Source organism: Ctenopharyngodon idella, chromosome 14 (genome assembly GCF_019924925.1).
Source record: "Ctenopharyngodon idella isolate HZGC_01 chromosome 14, HZGC01, whole genome shotgun sequence".
NCBI lineage: Eukaryota > Metazoa > Chordata > Actinopteri > Cypriniformes > Xenocyprididae > Ctenopharyngodon > Ctenopharyngodon idella.
The window spans coordinates 2,260,383-2,277,924 of NC_067233.1; the positions used below are offsets into that span (position 1 = coordinate 2,260,383).

A 17,542-nucleotide genomic window follows, 5' to 3' on the forward strand; every position below is an offset into this window, starting at 1 on the left:
AAGTACATCCAGATCTGGCAAAACACTGATGGTAAATTTCTCATGCCCTTTAGCTTTGCAGGGACTGCTTTCTGCGGGGAGAGACTGTCTTATAGCAGGAGACACCTGTTCCAGTGACGAGACCTGCAGCCCGCGCCTTCGGACCCTTCGCCAGTGCGTTGCCGGTAACGGCAGCATGAAACTCGGCCCCGGTGCCCGCAGTCAGTGTGCAAACGCCGTCTCCGCCCTGTTGTCCAGCCCTCTGCATGGCTGCCAGTGCAGACGAGGCATGAAGAAAGAGAAAAACTGTCTCAGCATATATTGGAGTCTACACCAATCTGGAATGCATGGCGAGTAACACAACAATATCTAATTGTCTTGAGGCCACCCTTGAGAAAGTCACTAATTCAGTTTCAATTTGTATATATGTATATAAATACATGGTAAGGTTTACTTTGTTTACTTGTTTTAAAAGCATTGATAATAAATCAGAATATTAGAATGATTTCTGAAGGATCATATAACACTGATTGGAGTAATGGCGATCAGCTTTGATCACAGAAATAAATTATATTTTAAAGTATATTAAAATAGAAAACCATTATTTTAAATTGTAATAATATTACACAATATTACTGTTTTTTGATCAAATAGATGCAGGCTTGATAAGCATAAGAAACTTCTTTCAAAAACATTAAAAATAGTAATGTTTCCAAACTTTTGTATAACTGTCGTGGTAAAGACATCATAAGCATGAACAAAATAACATATGACTGCATATCAACACATATTCAGCATCGAGTAACGTGACCTGCCCTGATGAAGTGTGAACTGCACTGGTATGCAGCTGTTATCCAGTCAAAAATCCCGTCATTTACATGTTGAATTTCTTAAAGCTGTCAACGACAGGATGGAAAATGTACATGAAACACAATGTCCTAGCCAGGCGCAGCACAATAAAGCGTCAAGCGATAAAATCTCTTAAAAATTTAATCAAAGTTGATGTTCTAACCAAACGTAACAGGACATTTTTTTGGTTGCTTGGTTTCTTGATGCATTTCTTGCCTCGTCTAGCCCACAGTTAAATCTCACTGGTATGTAGAAGGTAAAAATATAAGCCTATTTCACACTTTCAAGAGCCCTTTAAAAATCAGGCACTGACAAAACATCTACTGTGATATAATGAAGTATTTCAAGTTTACATATTTGTTATAGAAAGTTTTAGTCTTGTCAGAATACACAGCTACTTTTGATTGGTGTAGTGTTGAATTGTGGGATAGTTCTAACAACATCTGCCATCATGTCACACCTGGTTAGGACATTGTAAAAAATGGTGAAAAACACGTACACTAACAGTATTGCTGGACTCCACATGGTCCCATAAAATATATTGTTGTGTGTAAAACATTTCATATACTATTTCATTTCTGAAACAAGATGTTTGTTCTTGCAGGGCTTAACCTGGTAGAGAACTATCCATATGAAGCAGTGCAGAAAGGCTATGACTTTGTCCGTCTGGCCTCCATCACCGCAGGTAAGATCTGTTTAATACAATATGGCAACCTACTGTACAACCTGGTAATGCTAAATTTATATAACAAAGATACACTCAAATATATGGAAGCTTGTTTCCGCCACTGAATTAAAAATAAGTAAGATAATTGAGACTTTTTTCTCACAATTCTGAATTTATTTCTCAGAATTACATTATATAAACCTGCAATTGCGTGTTATAAAGTCAGAATTGCATGATATAAAGTCAAAATTGTGAGGTATAAACTCACAATTGCGAGGAAAAGTCAGAATTGTGAGTTTATACCTCACAATTTTGACTTTTTTTCTCAGAATTGCATGATATAGTCGCATTTGTGAGTTATAAAGTCAGAATTGTGAAATATAAACAATTCTGACTTTTTTCTCGCAGTTGCGAGTTTTTATTTTGCAATTCTGACTTTTTTCCTCAGAATTGTGAGATATAAACGAATTGTGTGATATATAGTCGCAATTGCAAGTTATAAAGTCAGAATTGTGAAATATAAACAATTCTGACTTTTTTCTCGCAATTGCGAGTTTATATCTCACAATTTTTACTTTTTTCTCAGAATTGCGTGATATAAAGTCGCAGTTGCAAGTTATAAAGTCAGAATTACGAAATATAAACTTACAATTCTGACTTTTTTCTCGCAATTGTGAATTTATATCTCACAATTTTTACTTTTTTCTCAGAATTGCGTGATATAAACGAATTGTGTGATATAAAGTTGCAATTGCGAGTTATAAAGTCAGAATTGCGAAATATAAACGTACAATTCTGATTTTTTTCTCGAAATTGCAAATTTATATCTCACAATTTGTACTTTTTTTCTCAGAATTGCGTGATATAAACGAATTGCGTGATATAGTCGCAATTGTGAGTTATAAAGTCAGACTTTTTCTCGCAGTTGTGAATTTATATCTCACAATTTTTACTTTTTTTCTCAGAATTGCGTGATATAAACGATTTGTGTGATATAGTCGCAATTGCGAGTTATAAAGTCAGAATTGCGAAATATGAACTCACAATTCTGACTTTTTTCTCGCAGTTGTGAGATATAAACTCACAATTGCGAGTTATAAAGTCCAATTCTGAGGAAAAAAAGACTGACTCAATTCTGACTTTATAGCTCACAATTGCGAGTTTATATCAAGCAATTCTTAGGAAAAAAGTAATAATTGTGAGATAAAAAGTTGCAATTACCTTTTTTATTCAGTGGCGGAAACAATCTTCCATACAAATATGAAAATGCTCTTTAATGAAAAAAGAATGAGCGTTTGTGAAAAAGAAAGTAAAAGAAACAGCATTTGTAACAACTTGACGTACATGTGAGGGAAGAAAAACTTATTGCAGTCATGTAATCATGAATATTTCAAACATTTCATTTCAATGTACTGTATGTGTCTTCTTTGTACTAAGCCTCTTTGTATTGTGACTGACTAGAATGGAGTTCAGGGCTTAGAAATAGACTTATTTAACAAAAGGCACACACACTAACACACCGGGACCCTAGTACAATAATCTTCACTTCAAATGTCACGGTGTCCAGAACATCTTAATAGCATGTGTATTAGCAGTGCAAATGTGTCTCCGGCGTGGGAGTCTCAGTCGTTCTGTATTAGCGCTGCTCTGAAACTTTTCACTGTCATCTTTAGTTATACCCGTGTTTTTGTTCAGCTGTCCTATGGAAATTAGTCATCGAGTCTCAGTTTGTTTATTGAAGCTTTGTGTCTGGACTGGATTTTTCATCATCTCTGTAAGAATCAACAAAGCTGCTATGTGAATGATGTAGACAGACATTCTTCGCTCTTCTGTGATTATTAATCGCAATGAAATAGAGAGAGGTTTCGAGAGCCTGACTGAGCTGCTTATTTTCATTTCCTCAGGTTTTACTGACCTTAGCCGTAGTTGTTTACTGTGCTTTGGCATTAACATCATGATCCAGACCATTCTGTTTGATGATGTTGATCAGAATGCTAAAATTATTTCGTGGAAAGATGTTTCCGCAGCATTGCTTTTAATTTGTTCCATCTCCTTTCACATCAAGAGGCATTTCCTTTGGTCGTAATGAGTTGTGCATCAGAGTAGTCGGAGTTGTCTGAACTTCTACATTACCCCTGCATTGAATTCATGAATGAATTCATCCCACATGTGATAGTCACAGAACATCTAGTAACCCTACAATCTTAAAAATAAAGTTTTCAGTTACAACCAAAGCAGATGTTTTAGCACTTTGTTAAACAAAAAAAAAAGTTTTACAGATGAAGCCTTATCATTATTAAGAGATTAAAAGAGTAAGATTTTGAGGAGAAAGTCTTAGCATTATAAGTCATTTTTAATACTACATCTTTATTCTCATAATTTCGACTCTTTTTGAAACATTTTATTCTCAAAACGTAATTCTCGCAATGTTACAGCTTTATTCTCAAAATATTACTTTAAAAATGTTAAAATGCCAAAAATGCTGTTAAGTAAACTAAAAAGTAAGTTCTGTTGTAGTTTTACAGCCTAGGCAGTGTTACTAAAACTAAAACTGAAAAAAAAAAGTAACATAGAAGTAGAAATATAAAAAACAAAAAGACCCAAAAAACACTGATCTAATGAACCTAATGCAACATCAAGAACTTTTAAATCTCCATAAAACCAAATAGCAACAGAAGACTGCCAAAATTGGTCTTGAAAAGAACAAAAGGTGCTGCAAAAAACATTGAAGTCTGATGTTTTGATGTGTCCGACTCAAATCCATTTAGGTGTTTGTAGGCTGAACAGCAAAAAGCCTCAAAGAGATTGGCTGTCGGCCCATATTTTTCACTTCTCATTTAAATACAAAGTTTCTGACTTTTTTTGACGCTTTCACCATTTGCTCCTCTCCATTGTCAGTCCCACAACACCATGTGAATTGAAAATGGCTGCTCATCTCTACTCTATAGTGATGCTTATGCTGTCTGATACACCTCATGAGTCAAAATGTCGCGACGGACATGAGCGTAAAATGCAGGTTATATCTCCTTTTCTTCCTCTTGTCGTATTTCCTTCGTCCTGACAATTAATTCAGTATTATGGCAACATATGTAGATATACTGAATATTATGTAGGAGTGTAATGGTACACAGAAGTCACGGTTCGGTACGTACTTCAGTTTTGGGGTCACGGTTCGATAACTTCCCAGTGCTAGGTTTCTTTTCATTTAATTTTGAACAGACAGTTACAGTTTGTTCCACCTAGCAGCCTTTAGAGGTAGTACAGTACAGTCTCCTTTAGTGTATTAAGCACTAACTTTTTTGTAGGGCTGTTAAAAAACAAAAGGTATTTGGTCGCAATCAGCTACAAAACTGAAAAGCATCTGTGTGTTAAAAAAGTACAAAATAAATAGAATGATGAAAAATAAATCTTGTGCAGAGATTAGTTTTCTTTGCGAGTGAGAGTTCATTAACATGCGGTGACAATGGCGGATGCACACAATTCAATAGTACGCTTTTTCAAGAAATCACAGAAGGATGAGCGAGAAGGAGAAAAATTTGTTTCGTGGAAATCTCACCATCACTGGACTGTAGTGGTGAGACTTCCATGACACAAATCAAGACAATGCCAAGTGATTTTGTCTCATTATAACAGCGGAAACAACTTAAAATACTGCGTCATTTATGGTCATACAGATAAGAGCAAGACGTCAGTCGAAACTGTAAAGGGTTTACGTACACTCAAAATAAAAACAAAACATTGTGCTTTTGTAAAATAAGAAAACATACAGAATATGCTTTCCGCCATCCCGGTTTCCTTTCTGTGAAGTTTGTGGAGCACGTCACAAAAATTAATCGAAACTCAGCGTATAGGCTACTAGCAAGCTCTTCTGTGCCATCGTAAGCTGTTCTGGATCATCTCTTCTTCTGCTCTTTTTTCTGTTGTGGCAGTTAGCAAACAGCGTTGCATTACCGTGCATGCCCCCTTCTGGATTGGAGTGTGGATCGCCTTTAACTGACTGTATTCCTCGTCTGACCGTGACGGTTCGGGACTAATACTTGTACCATTACACACCTATTATGTAGCCAAACCTTTGACCTGTGTTGTAATACTTGTGACCGGATGAGATGGGACTAATCTCCAAGACAATATTTTCATGACCTTGGTCTTATCATGGACTTGGGAGCATTTGGACGTTGAGTGCTTTCACACTAGCACTTTTGGTGCACACCCCGGTTGAAAAGTGTTTTCCAAACTCCCGAGTCCACCTCAGAAAGGTGGTTCTTCATGTGAACTCTGGTACGGGTAGCTGCTGATGTAACACAATCATACTAAATTGCAGAAGTGAACCGCTATTGATGACATGTGATTGGGTAAAACTGTGTGTTTGTGGGTGTTCTCGCTCACGTTCCTGTCAAGCGTGACTGACGCACTGCAAGCAGAGAGAATCTTATTTCTGCTCGTCTCCAGGAGAAACAGACTCCTCCGTGCTTTTGTAGTACATTTGCACCATATTAGTGCTGTTCTGTGCAGATGCTTTTGGAACAAAACCAAGCATGCAAAAACCAAACAAAGTGAGGCAAGCAACTTTTTGCCTTCTCCTGCTTTGTCATTACAGCAACAGGGGTAAACAGCTGCCACTTTGATGAAAGTGAAAGTGACATGGCATGTGGCCAAGTATGGTGTCCCATACTCTGAATTTGTGCTCTGCATTTCACCTATCCAAGTGCACACCCACACACACAACGAGTATTGAACACACACCCGGAGCAGTGGGCAGACGTTTTTGTTGCGGTGCCCGGGGTCTTGCTCAAGGGCACCTCAGTTGTGGGTAATGAGAGTGGACGAGAGCGCTGCCACCACCTACGTTTCCCGCCGGGACTAAGACTCAAACCTGCAACCTTTGGTTTACAAGTCTGATTCTCTAACCATTAGGCCCTAGAAACACACCGTGGTTTGGACCCAAATATACCGTGTGAACACAATCTACTGGGAGCAGGAGGTGGGGGGAGCAATCAAACTCAGACTAAGCAATTAAGGCCCGTTCACATCAAGAACGATAACTATAAAGACAACGATAAAGATATAGTTCTAAAAATCGTTCTAAATATAAAAGAATAGCAGAGTCCACACCACGACTACAACGATAACGATATAGAGAAACAATATATTTGGGATCACTTTCAGAACGATTTTTTTTCCAGCTGTTGAACGATAAAACACTGACAGCCAATCAGAATCCATTAATTTAAGGGCTCGTGCATTTAAAATGGCAGACGACATTGTGGAAAAGTTAATCACCGAAGTTCAGAAAAAGCCACAACTGTTTGACAAGTCTTTTCAAGGATACTTCAAAAAAAATGGATATATGGAAAACCAATCGGTCATACCCTCAGTATAAATGGTGAGAAGTATTAACGATGAGATCAGGCTAGCAAACAGTGTAAAATAAAATTACCTCAGGTATCCAGCGCTAGTTTCGACAACATTGTCTTGCTTCCTTTGAAGTTGGAGTGAAAAAGACTAGGTGTTGTTTTTATTCCACTTTTTTGACTTTGTTCAATTAGATTAGCTCGATTACACTAGCTATTCACTCGAAACATAGCATGCTGAGGACATCTGCTGGTTAAAGCGTGTAAATGCAACAAGAACAGCAAAAACACGTTGTGCACGTTTTGAAACCGCAGCGCGTGAGCTTATAAAAAAATGACCGTTATCGTTCATTGGTGTGGATGGAAATATAGTTATCGTTATAGTTAGCTTTATGGTTATGAACGGGCCTTTAGTCTTGATTCAGATTTGAGACCAATTCCATAATTACACGGTCTGAATCATTCAGACCCTCTTCAGGTCTCTGTCTTGCCTTGGACTTGACCCTCTTCTGGTCTAGGTTCAGGTGACTCAACATACTCAGGTCTCGGCCTGGACTCTGGTCTCGCCTACAACCAGGGCCATCGCTAGAAGGGTGATGATTCAGCTTTCTGGGGCTCCCCAGTGATTTCCCCAACATAACTAGAATGCGATTTCAACCAAGGGGGTTCATCCTCCCCTACCAGAACACAATTTCAATTAAGGAGGGCCCACAGCTACAACCTATCCCCGGATACCCTAGCTATGGCCCTAACTATAACACTACCTTTGACTTCAGACTTTTGAACCTTTGACGGCATAAAGTCTGGTCCACATCGCAGCCTATTCTGGCTAAGAACCGCCAATTTAGACAGGTTGAGACTCTCTGACTGACACATAAAACAGCCAACCCAAGTTAATTTTGTTTTATGTAGTGCTTAGGAGCAAGTCTATATGAAATTAATCATAGCACAGTGATAAAAATCTGGCAAAGACTATTTATTCTCCTTGACTGGCTGTACAGAAAACCAATTTTGGTTAATCCAATGAGGTTGAGACTAACTAGATATTGGCTACACAAACAGAGCAGAATGTTCTAAAGATTGGATCTGAGAAACTTTTTAATCCTCCACAGATTCAGAGGTCGGTATGTCAACAGTGAACCGCTGCCTGGATGCGGCCAAAGCTTGCAACATCGACGATGTGTGTCAGAAACTGCGGACAGAGTATGTGTCAACATGCATCAAGCCATCCACCAAGTCGGGTTTGTGTAACCAATCGAGGTGCAACAAGGCCTTGCGGCGGTTCTTCGACCGGGTGCCTCCGGAGTACACCCACGAACTGCTCTTCTGCCCTTGCAGCGACATGGCCTGTTCGGAGAGACGGCGACAGACCATCGTGCCCAGCTGCTCCTACGAGGGAGAAGAGAAACCCAGCTGCCTCTCCCAGATGAGAATCTGTAAGGCCGACTATGTTTGCAGGTCAGTTTCGGAGGCCTCTCCTCTCTGTGGGTTTGGACAGCCATTAAAAAACTCACCTTGCATGCACTAAAGAAAGCCTTGGATTTCTATAGCTGTTTAGAGAAAAGAGAGTACTCACGTATTACTGCTGATAAGAAAAGAGCTTTTCTTCACATTCCTCGTAATCCGTGTCTGTATGAATGGGCATTGGACAGACAAATTAAAGCTATGAGACCCTGAAATGTTTTAGAAATCAGGCTGGTAAAACTGTGCCAGATAAAACCCCATGATTGTGCATTAAACATTGAGCATTGCAGCGTAGAAGAAGTCAGATTCAGGCCCTTCATCAAGACTTTACTGGCATATTAAGACATATTATTCTAGCTCCTCAGATTGTATACATCAGTGCACGTCCTGAGTTAGACGAATATTTTGTTGATCCCAGAACAACATTACTGTCCGAAAATTTAATCCTAACCATATCCCTACCCCTAAAGCTAACCCTATTCATAAGTTATCCCTAAAATCAGAGGGAAATTATGGGAGAATAGCTGATGTAGAAGCACCCTACCCTGGTTGTAAGCCTAAACTTGACGTAAACGGTAAACTTGTCCCTCAAATCTGATTGGTTGTTTGGAATGTTGTTCCAGGATCAACAAAGATGTTGTTCCAGGAACATGTTGCACTTGATGAAATCAGGTTCTGCATCTAGCACTATAAATAACAGAATGAAAACCATCTGTTGATGATTAATTGGTATTAAAGACAGGATCTAAACAGTTCAGCTTTGAAAATAATATTTGGCTGTGAGATAGCTTTTTCATTTTTTTCTTCCAATAACTGATTAACTGACTAACTGAATGATGTCAAGAGAAGCAGCACGGTATGATTATGATGATGACTGTTTATCAAAGTCATGATGTTGGCATTTAAACCGACTGGCTGGTTGCAGGTCTTTTCTGGCAGCGTCATGGAGAAAAGGTGTGGATCATCTAACAATCAAAATATAAAGTCTAAAAGTGAGGGATAATAATGCCCAAATTGTTTTTATTTGTGTATGTGAAACAATTTTGGTACTGTTTTGGGATGCCAGTTAAATCTAAAATGTTAAGTGAAGTGAAACCAGTTGAGACCATGTTGGTGATTGTCTTCATGTCAGTATGGATGACACACTTATTAGGACGCTTCTGTCTACTTGGCTGCTGTCCATACATATAACAGTTGTGCTTGTTCTTCAGGTCTCGTTTGGCCCAGTTTCAGTACGACTGCCAGCCAGAAGAGCAGTCTGCCACCGGCTGCAAGCAGGGAAACTACGCAGCATGTCTTATTGCTTACACTGGACTGATAGGTAAGTAGATTAAACATGCTTTAGATAATTGTTCTGCAAACCGGTATGGTAAAGGATGTTCATAATAGTGGTTTCTTTCTCATGTCCATTAAAACAGAAGCAAGGCTGATATAATTCATTTAGAGAGTTATACCTTTGTTTTTCCCTAGATCAGAGAAACACCTGTGTGTCTGTGTGATGAGAGACTATAAAACCAGGCACTTTCAAAGTCATGGAGAGATTGATTTCACTTCCCAATAAAACATACTGAAAGCAATATTTTTTATGAGGCTTTTTGTTACATAAAACCTTTTTTGTTTGTTTAGTTCTGCTTCACAATCATTTGATATATATTGAGCAAACAGAATCTGCTTGAAATAAATCTCTTTTTCAAACAGAAATGTTTTATTCGACAAACATACTTTTGACAGGAAATTTGATTTAGAAATAAATACCTATTAATATATATATATGTATAATACATATTATTTTATATATAAACTGTATTGATTTTTTCACACACACACACACACACACACACACACACACACACACACGCGCGCACATGAAAAAATCTATATATATAATAATTATATATATAAATAATATAATTATTTATAGTATAAAAATAATATTACATAAATGATATAATAATAATAATAACAACACAATACCTATATATATATATATATATATATATATATATATATACACTGTATGTATTGATTTTTTCATTCATATATATATATATATTTATGAAAACATCAATATATATAATAATAATTATAAAATTTATATAAATGAAATACATATTTGTATGTACACACACACACACACACACACACACACACTATGTATATATGTAAAAATCAATAAATATAATAATTTTATATATATAATATATAAAATATTATTTGATATATATACTGTATGTGCTGATTTTTCAGACAGACAGACACACACACACACACACATATATATATATATATATATATACATCAAACAAAAACACAACAGCTAATAAATCATACTAAATGTTTTTTTTTTTTTTTTTTTTTGAAATGTGAAATGTTTTTTTGAAAAAATGCAGAAATATTTCTGTGAAGGCTGTGATTGAGGGTAGGGTTAGGGGATGGAAAATACAGTTTGTACAGTATAAAAATCATTATGTTTATGGAAATGGATATACAGTATATATGCTATTTTGTGTACTGACCATGTTAATGGAAATCAACTAAGTCACCATGCTCACACTGGCCTTTTGGTACTGCAGGCAGCTCAATCACCCCAAACTACGTGGACAACTCCACATCCAACGTGTCTCCCTGGTGCTCGTGTTCAGCCAGCGGGAATCTGAGAGACCAGTGCACCGAGTTCCTGAACTATTTCACAGACAACGTCTGTCTAAGTGAGTCAACGCTGCTTCTGTAAATCATTTATGTCAGCCGTCATATCATGAACATCTGATACTGTATGTGAAAGGATGTTGCATGTGTAGTCTGGCAGGAGATATGGTTATTGTTAGTCAACATTGTAATGTCAGGGCAGGATCACATGCTCTGTTTTAAACCCTATTGTGGTGCAACAGATTTATCATAGTCAAAAGTTTCTGAACCTTAAATTCATAAATGAATTTTAAACACTGCATGCATTAAAACAACACGTGCAGATTTTTAAATGAAGGCCACGGAAGTTGACGAGGAGGGGAAATGCATTTAAATTACTTTTAGCTGTCCATAAACTTTTTAATTCTTTAAAGTAGAAGTTTATATTAAAGTTGGATGTCCTTCACAACAGCACAGAACAGTATCAAGCCTCCTCTTGCTATTCACTGCTCCATTAGTCAAACGTTCTCCGTTATACTGTATGTCACATCAACCTAGTGTTCAGACCCACTGCACAAAAAACAGTCAGCCTGCCTCTCTCAAACGACAGAACATTTCAGAAACCCCCTCATCGGTCTCTCATCACTTGCGTCCTGATTCTCCATTTAAGCAGAACCAGGACATTTTTGAAAAGCATTTGAAGAGTGTCACTTTTTTAGATTGTCTGCCTATGGTCTGAATTCATTCAGTAAAAGGGTATATTCATGTAGGAATATGATAAGAATTGTAAAGATACTAATAATTAATAATCATAATTATAAAAAAGATAATAATTCTTGGGGGGGGAAGGGTTTGCCTTTACCCCACCCTTAATACCAATGTAATGTTCTTGAAATCTATGTTGACATAATATATGGGCTTTTGTCTTCTCTTCTTTATATGAAGGTCACATGTTTTCATCTTAGGGTTCTTTTTGTACTTTTCAAACACCTTTAATTCTTAAGATATGACAATCCATTGTTAAAATATTAATTAAACTTTATCATATCATAATTTTTTTTTTTTTTTTTTCAAAATGTGTGTTTGTTTACCAATGGTGTTAGTGTAAGAGCTTGAGATATGAGACATGTAATGTGTATTAGAAAATATAAAGAAATATAAGTATAATTGGGGTCAGTAAAATTTTTTAATGTTTTTGAAAATTAAAACATTTAAACTCCTGTTTTTAATGAGTTTCTTCTGCTCACCAAGGCTGCATTTATTTGATCAAAAATACAGTAAAAACAGTGATAATGTGAAATATAGCTGCAAGCAGCAATTACGGGGTCAAGTCGAATAAGAGCAGAAAAGTAAATATTTGTGGTCATCTGTGATCATGAGGTTAGGATAAAGCTGTTTAAATTACATCAGTTAAAGCACATATAACATATTAACATGGTTTATAACTTCTGAGCAGTAGGTGGCGCTATGACGAAACGCTGCATGCACCTTCAAGTCATGCCTGTGATGACATGTATCAAGTTTCCTGTCAATACACAAAACTTTTCAAAGATACAATCGCATATCCATTTTGCCGTGCTCGCAGTCAAATTTCTTGAAGCAGTATAAAACAACGGTTGTGTCTATCAAAAATCTTTTAATAACTTTTTGTCACGAGTGTCTGTAGATGCTACATACCAAATTTCATACAAATCGGACAAATTTTGGAGTTCAAAAAAGTAGGTTTTGAATAAAATTCAATATGGCGGACAGTAAGTATGGTAGAATATGGCAAATTTATGGCAAATAGGACTCAGCATAAGCCAACAAATGTAAGTTAAATGACAATATGTTGAATTATTCATATGCATTTTCATAAATTTCATTATATCTCTTGACCACTAGGGGGCGCTGACCTAAACTTTACAGGTCCTCTCAGAACTTGGCCTTGATGAATCATACCAAGTTTCGTAACGATACGTTCATGCGTTCGTACAACACAGCATTTTACAACAAAATTCAAAATGGCCGACGCCCAAAATGGCAGACCATAGAAAATTGGATATCGTTCAACTCTGCATGCCTCAAGGAATCTAAGGAGACCATCCTCACGATTAGGACAAGGCATTCAAAAGTTATAAGCAAAAATAGCCATTTTTCCTATCTCGGCACCAGTAGGTGGCGCTGTGACGATACTGTGCATGTACCCCCAAGTCATGCCTGTAATGACATATACCAAATCATTGCAAAGATACAGCATCAAATCCATTTTTGTGTGCTCTGTGTCAAATTACGTGAACGGATTGGCCAATCAAAAATCTTTTAATAACTTTTAGCTATGTAGCCCCTCCAGTTCGCACCTGCCCACTCCAAGCGGGACACGAACCCGGGCCCGTCCGCATGGGAGTCGGACACTCTAACAAGGAGGTTGAAGGCTGTAACCTCTAGCGTCAGTCGCTAGAGCATCTCTTGAGATCGGGGAGTGAGGTTTACACGCACAGCACTTACCAGCCTACGTCCGTTACACTACATAACAAATTTCATGCAAATTAGACAAACGCTCTAGGAGGAGTTCAAAAAAGTAGTTTTTTCAGAAAATTCAAAATGGCGGAAAAATTTTCATGACGGAAATGCATTCGAATCAGCATGAGCCATGGAATCAGAGGAAAAAAGAATTTTGTTTCTAAGACTTACACGTCAAAAGTTATGAGCGTAAACATGAGTGAATCTTTGAACTGTTGGTGGCGCTAGAGGGTCTGAGATAGAGGCTCCAAATTTGCTATGGTAACATTTCAGACAGTCCTCTATCTATGTGCCAAATTTCATAACTTTTTACCATACAGTTCTATGGGCTGCCATAGACTCAAGAGTGGAAGAAGAATAATCTTCAAAAATAATCGTCATTTTTGATAAATTTAATGTGTCCTTGCTGAATAAAAGTATTAATTTCTGACCCCAAACATTTGAAATTGAACTACTGAAATGTGTTTGTTTTCTAAGAATGCACAGTACCCATATAGAAGAAAGACTCATAAATATGCAGTTTTTAGATCATCTGTTGCAGTCTGGCATCTGATGTTGAACAGGCCAGAGACGCTTGAAAATGTGAAGAGCTTGCTCTGATGTATGTCAGGAGCCGCAAGCATTAATGAATCTCTGATTGATATGCAGCCCCCTCTCAGTCACACTTCTCCAGTCCTGTTTCTGAAGGTCCTTATGTATTATATATAGTGATTCATCAATACAGTCGACTCCGCCGCAATCTTCTGCTCAGTCCTGTTCAAACAGAGATCTCTTACATGAAGCAACTCCTCAGACAGCCAAATGGCAGCTCTCGGAGTGAGCGATGTGAGCGGATGAGAGTGATGTTTGGTCAAGACACTCATCTGTGAGTTAATGAGAGGATGTGGAGAGGCAGGTGCAGCCGTGTGGCCTGAGCAGAATACAGAGCGCCCGAAAGCGCCGAGCTCTTCTCGGCCTAGAATTCAAATAGGCGTCTGATAACAGAAGCAGTTGCGAATGGAAATGATGTCTGTTTCACTCAGAGCTGTGGACGTCTTGTCTGTTGCATGAATAGGGAACGCTCTCCTGACGTTTGGGAATGGAATGGACTTCACGCCCACTCCCACCCAACTGCTGCGGTTAAGCCCTGTGACGGACAGAGGGCCACGGCGGACGACTCCTGTGTTTGTCACCATGGAGACTGAACAGGACGTTCTGAGCCCAGCTAAACCCACACAGGTGAGGGTTAGAGATGGGGAGCAGTTTGGTTATGGGTTTATAACTACCTTGATTGTAGTGTGGCTGCAAAGGAACTGGCTTCACTTAGTAAAAAGGGATTTTTATCTGTGATTTTGAGAGATTGCAAAATTGGGCTGATTTCTCTAGAGCTCTAAGCCCTCACGAAATGGCAACTGGGGAGTCTCTTACAGTAAAACCACGGCTGCATGGCTAATTGAAATAAAACAAAAATTGCGATATAAAACAGCATTTTATGACAAAATTCAAAATGGCTGACGCCCAAAATGGCCGACCACAGAAAATTGGATATCGTTCAACTCAGAATGCTGGAATCTAAAGAGACCAATTCAAAAGCTATAAGCAAAAGTAGCCATTTTTCTTATCTCGGCACCAGTAGGTGGCGCTGTGACGATACTGTGCATGTACCCCCAAGTCATGCCTGTAATGACATATACCAAGTTTGGCGTCAATACACGAAATCATTGCGAAGATACAAAAAGCAAATTTTACTGTATTTTTGACGCGTTATATGCCAACAGATTGGTCGATCAAAAATCTTTTAATAACTTTTTCCCTGGAGTGTGAGTAGATGCTACGTACCAAATTTTGTGCAAATTGTACAAAACGCTCTAGGAGGAGTTCGAAAAAGTAGATTTTTGGGAAAATTCAAAATGGCGGAAAACTTTTCATGATGGAAATGACGTCATAGGGTGCATTCGAATCAGCATGATCCATGGAATCAGAGGAAAAAAAGAATATTGTTTCTAGGACTTATGCGTCAAAAATTATGAACATAAACATGAGTGAATCTTTAAACTGTTGGTGGCTTAGTGCCGTTTACAAACGGCTGTGATTTAAAGGGTTAGTTCACCCAAAAATGATTTATTACTCACCCTTGTGTTGTTGCACATCCGTAAGACTTTTGTTCATCTTCAGAACACATATTAAGATATTTTTAATGAAATCTGAGAGGTTTCTGTCCCTCCATAGAGATCCAACACTTTCAAGGTCCAGAAAGGTAGTAAAGACATCATTAAAGTACGCCATGTGGCTTAAACTCAGTTTTATGAAGAGACACGAGTGCTTTGTTTGCGCAAAAAAAACTTCTTGATTGCAATTCCCATTATAAACTGATAATTCTTTCTCTTCTTGTTCTTCAGGACTCTGCAAAGGTGAGACTTTGGTCCGACTCCACCGCGTCCTTCGACACACACCAGAACTCCGCTCGAGCGTTTGCCGCGGCGTCGCTACCTGTCTGGATTTGTATGTTTCTTAGCATCCTGCTCAGCTGTGATGAATAAACTGACTAAAGACTTTTGAGACATCTATTCTGACGAGCCCATGATTTTGGACAGACTGGAACATACTCAGCTCCTGAGCTGAAGAAACCGGCCATACTGGCCTCATTTCTCCAACACTGAAGTCATCGTGTTTTCTCTGTTTTTGTGGAACCGCCAGTAAAACCAACAGAATCTGAATTTGCAAGGCACTTTTGTAGAAATGAATGTGGTTAGTGAAACACAAAAGCCAGTGGAAAACGTACCTGTACATATGTACATAGCGTCACACAGAGTCAATATGAAACTGTGCTGTTCATTGAGAGTTTCAGTGTAAAATCATATTTTTGTGGGGTCCAAATCCAACACGTTTCTAAATCCCAAATTACCTTCTAGCACTCCGAAATCAATTCCTGATGAAATGTGGAGAGGAGAGAAATGAAGCTTTTTTCTTCTTTCATTTTATAGTTCCTCATGCATCAGTTCAACCATTTGGAGATCCCCTTGAGGAAAACAGGGATTTAATATCATTCTGTTCAACTTGACTGAAGAGAAGACATAGGCTATTTCTAATCAATAATGGAATGGTAATGCCTTTGGGTGGAAGTAAACAATACTCTTCCCAAAGCTTATAGCACTACACCAAATGCAGAATTTGCTATTGGGAACATAAGCTACTTCAACTAAACAATCTTCAGATACTGAGACTCAACACTGTTCTGGTGTCGCCACAGCTGATCTCCTTTATGTATAATATGGTGTTTATGAGGAGTCCCGGTGGTTATGATCATGAATGTGAGGGTTGATGATGTGGGAATGGGGTAGGAGAGGTGTTTGAGGGGTCCTGCTCCAGCCCCTGGTAAGAAAGCCCTTAATATTTCTAAAGGAAGGCTGGGAATCTCATTATGGAACATTCTTTGGTTCATCATATGACACTAATAAAAGATGCTGGTTCATTTAAAGCCTGTTGTTGTTCCTTTGTGACTCTGAAACCTTGAACAAACTGGCACAAAAATGTGGAAAAGTTATTCAGGTGAAACTCCACATGGTGTGTGTCTTTGTCAAAAACATGCTTGGGGCCAAATGTGTGGAGAAACGGTTATTCATAGCGAGAAGAGAAGCTATAGAGATTCCATGTCCGACAGAGAGATAGTTTATGGCCAGGTAAATCAAGTAAACTGTGGCAGGGGGATTATTTGGATCTCGAGAAGGGAAGAACATTTTGTCAAAACTTCAGCGTGCTAAATCCATTAATTCCACAAAGATATTATTTCGGAGAACTCTATTAATTTTTCAACAAGTACCACAAAAGAGTACACTCTAAAAAATGCTGGGTTAAAAACAACCCAAGTTGGGTTGAAAATGGACAAACCCAGTGATTGGGTTGTTTTAACCCAGCAGGTTGGGTTAAATGTTTGCCCAACATGCTGGGTAGTTTTATTTAACCCAACTATTGTTTAAAAATGACTATATGGCTGACTTAAAATGAACCTAAAATAGGTTGGAAATTAAAAATCAGACACATATTTACATTTATTCTTTAACAATAAATAATAGATAAAATAACAATAAAAGAAGTGTTATTAGCTCAATACGCATAACCGAAAAAT

At 38.0% G+C, this 17,542-nt stretch overlaps 1 protein-coding gene across 1 annotated transcript in view; it reads left to right on the forward strand.

Moving 5' to 3' along the window:
• Nucleotides 1-16,894, forward strand: part of gfra4b (GDNF family receptor alpha 4b) — a 70,425-nt gene extending 53,531 nt beyond the window's left edge. The window contains exons 2-8 of the mRNA XM_051860447.1: nt 54-329; nt 1,433-1,513; nt 7,959-8,304; nt 9,522-9,631; nt 10,884-11,018; nt 14,492-14,655; nt 15,816-16,894. Of these exons, the coding sequence (XP_051716407.1) occupies nt 54-329; nt 1,433-1,513; nt 7,959-8,304; nt 9,522-9,631; nt 10,884-11,018; nt 14,492-14,655; nt 15,816-15,956 (1,253 nt within the window). The 3' untranslated portion in view covers nt 15,957-16,894. The remainder of the gene's footprint in view (nt 1-53; nt 330-1,432; nt 1,514-7,958; nt 8,305-9,521; nt 9,632-10,883; nt 11,019-14,491; nt 14,656-15,815) is intronic.
• Nucleotides 16,895-17,542: the final 648 nt, after the last annotated feature.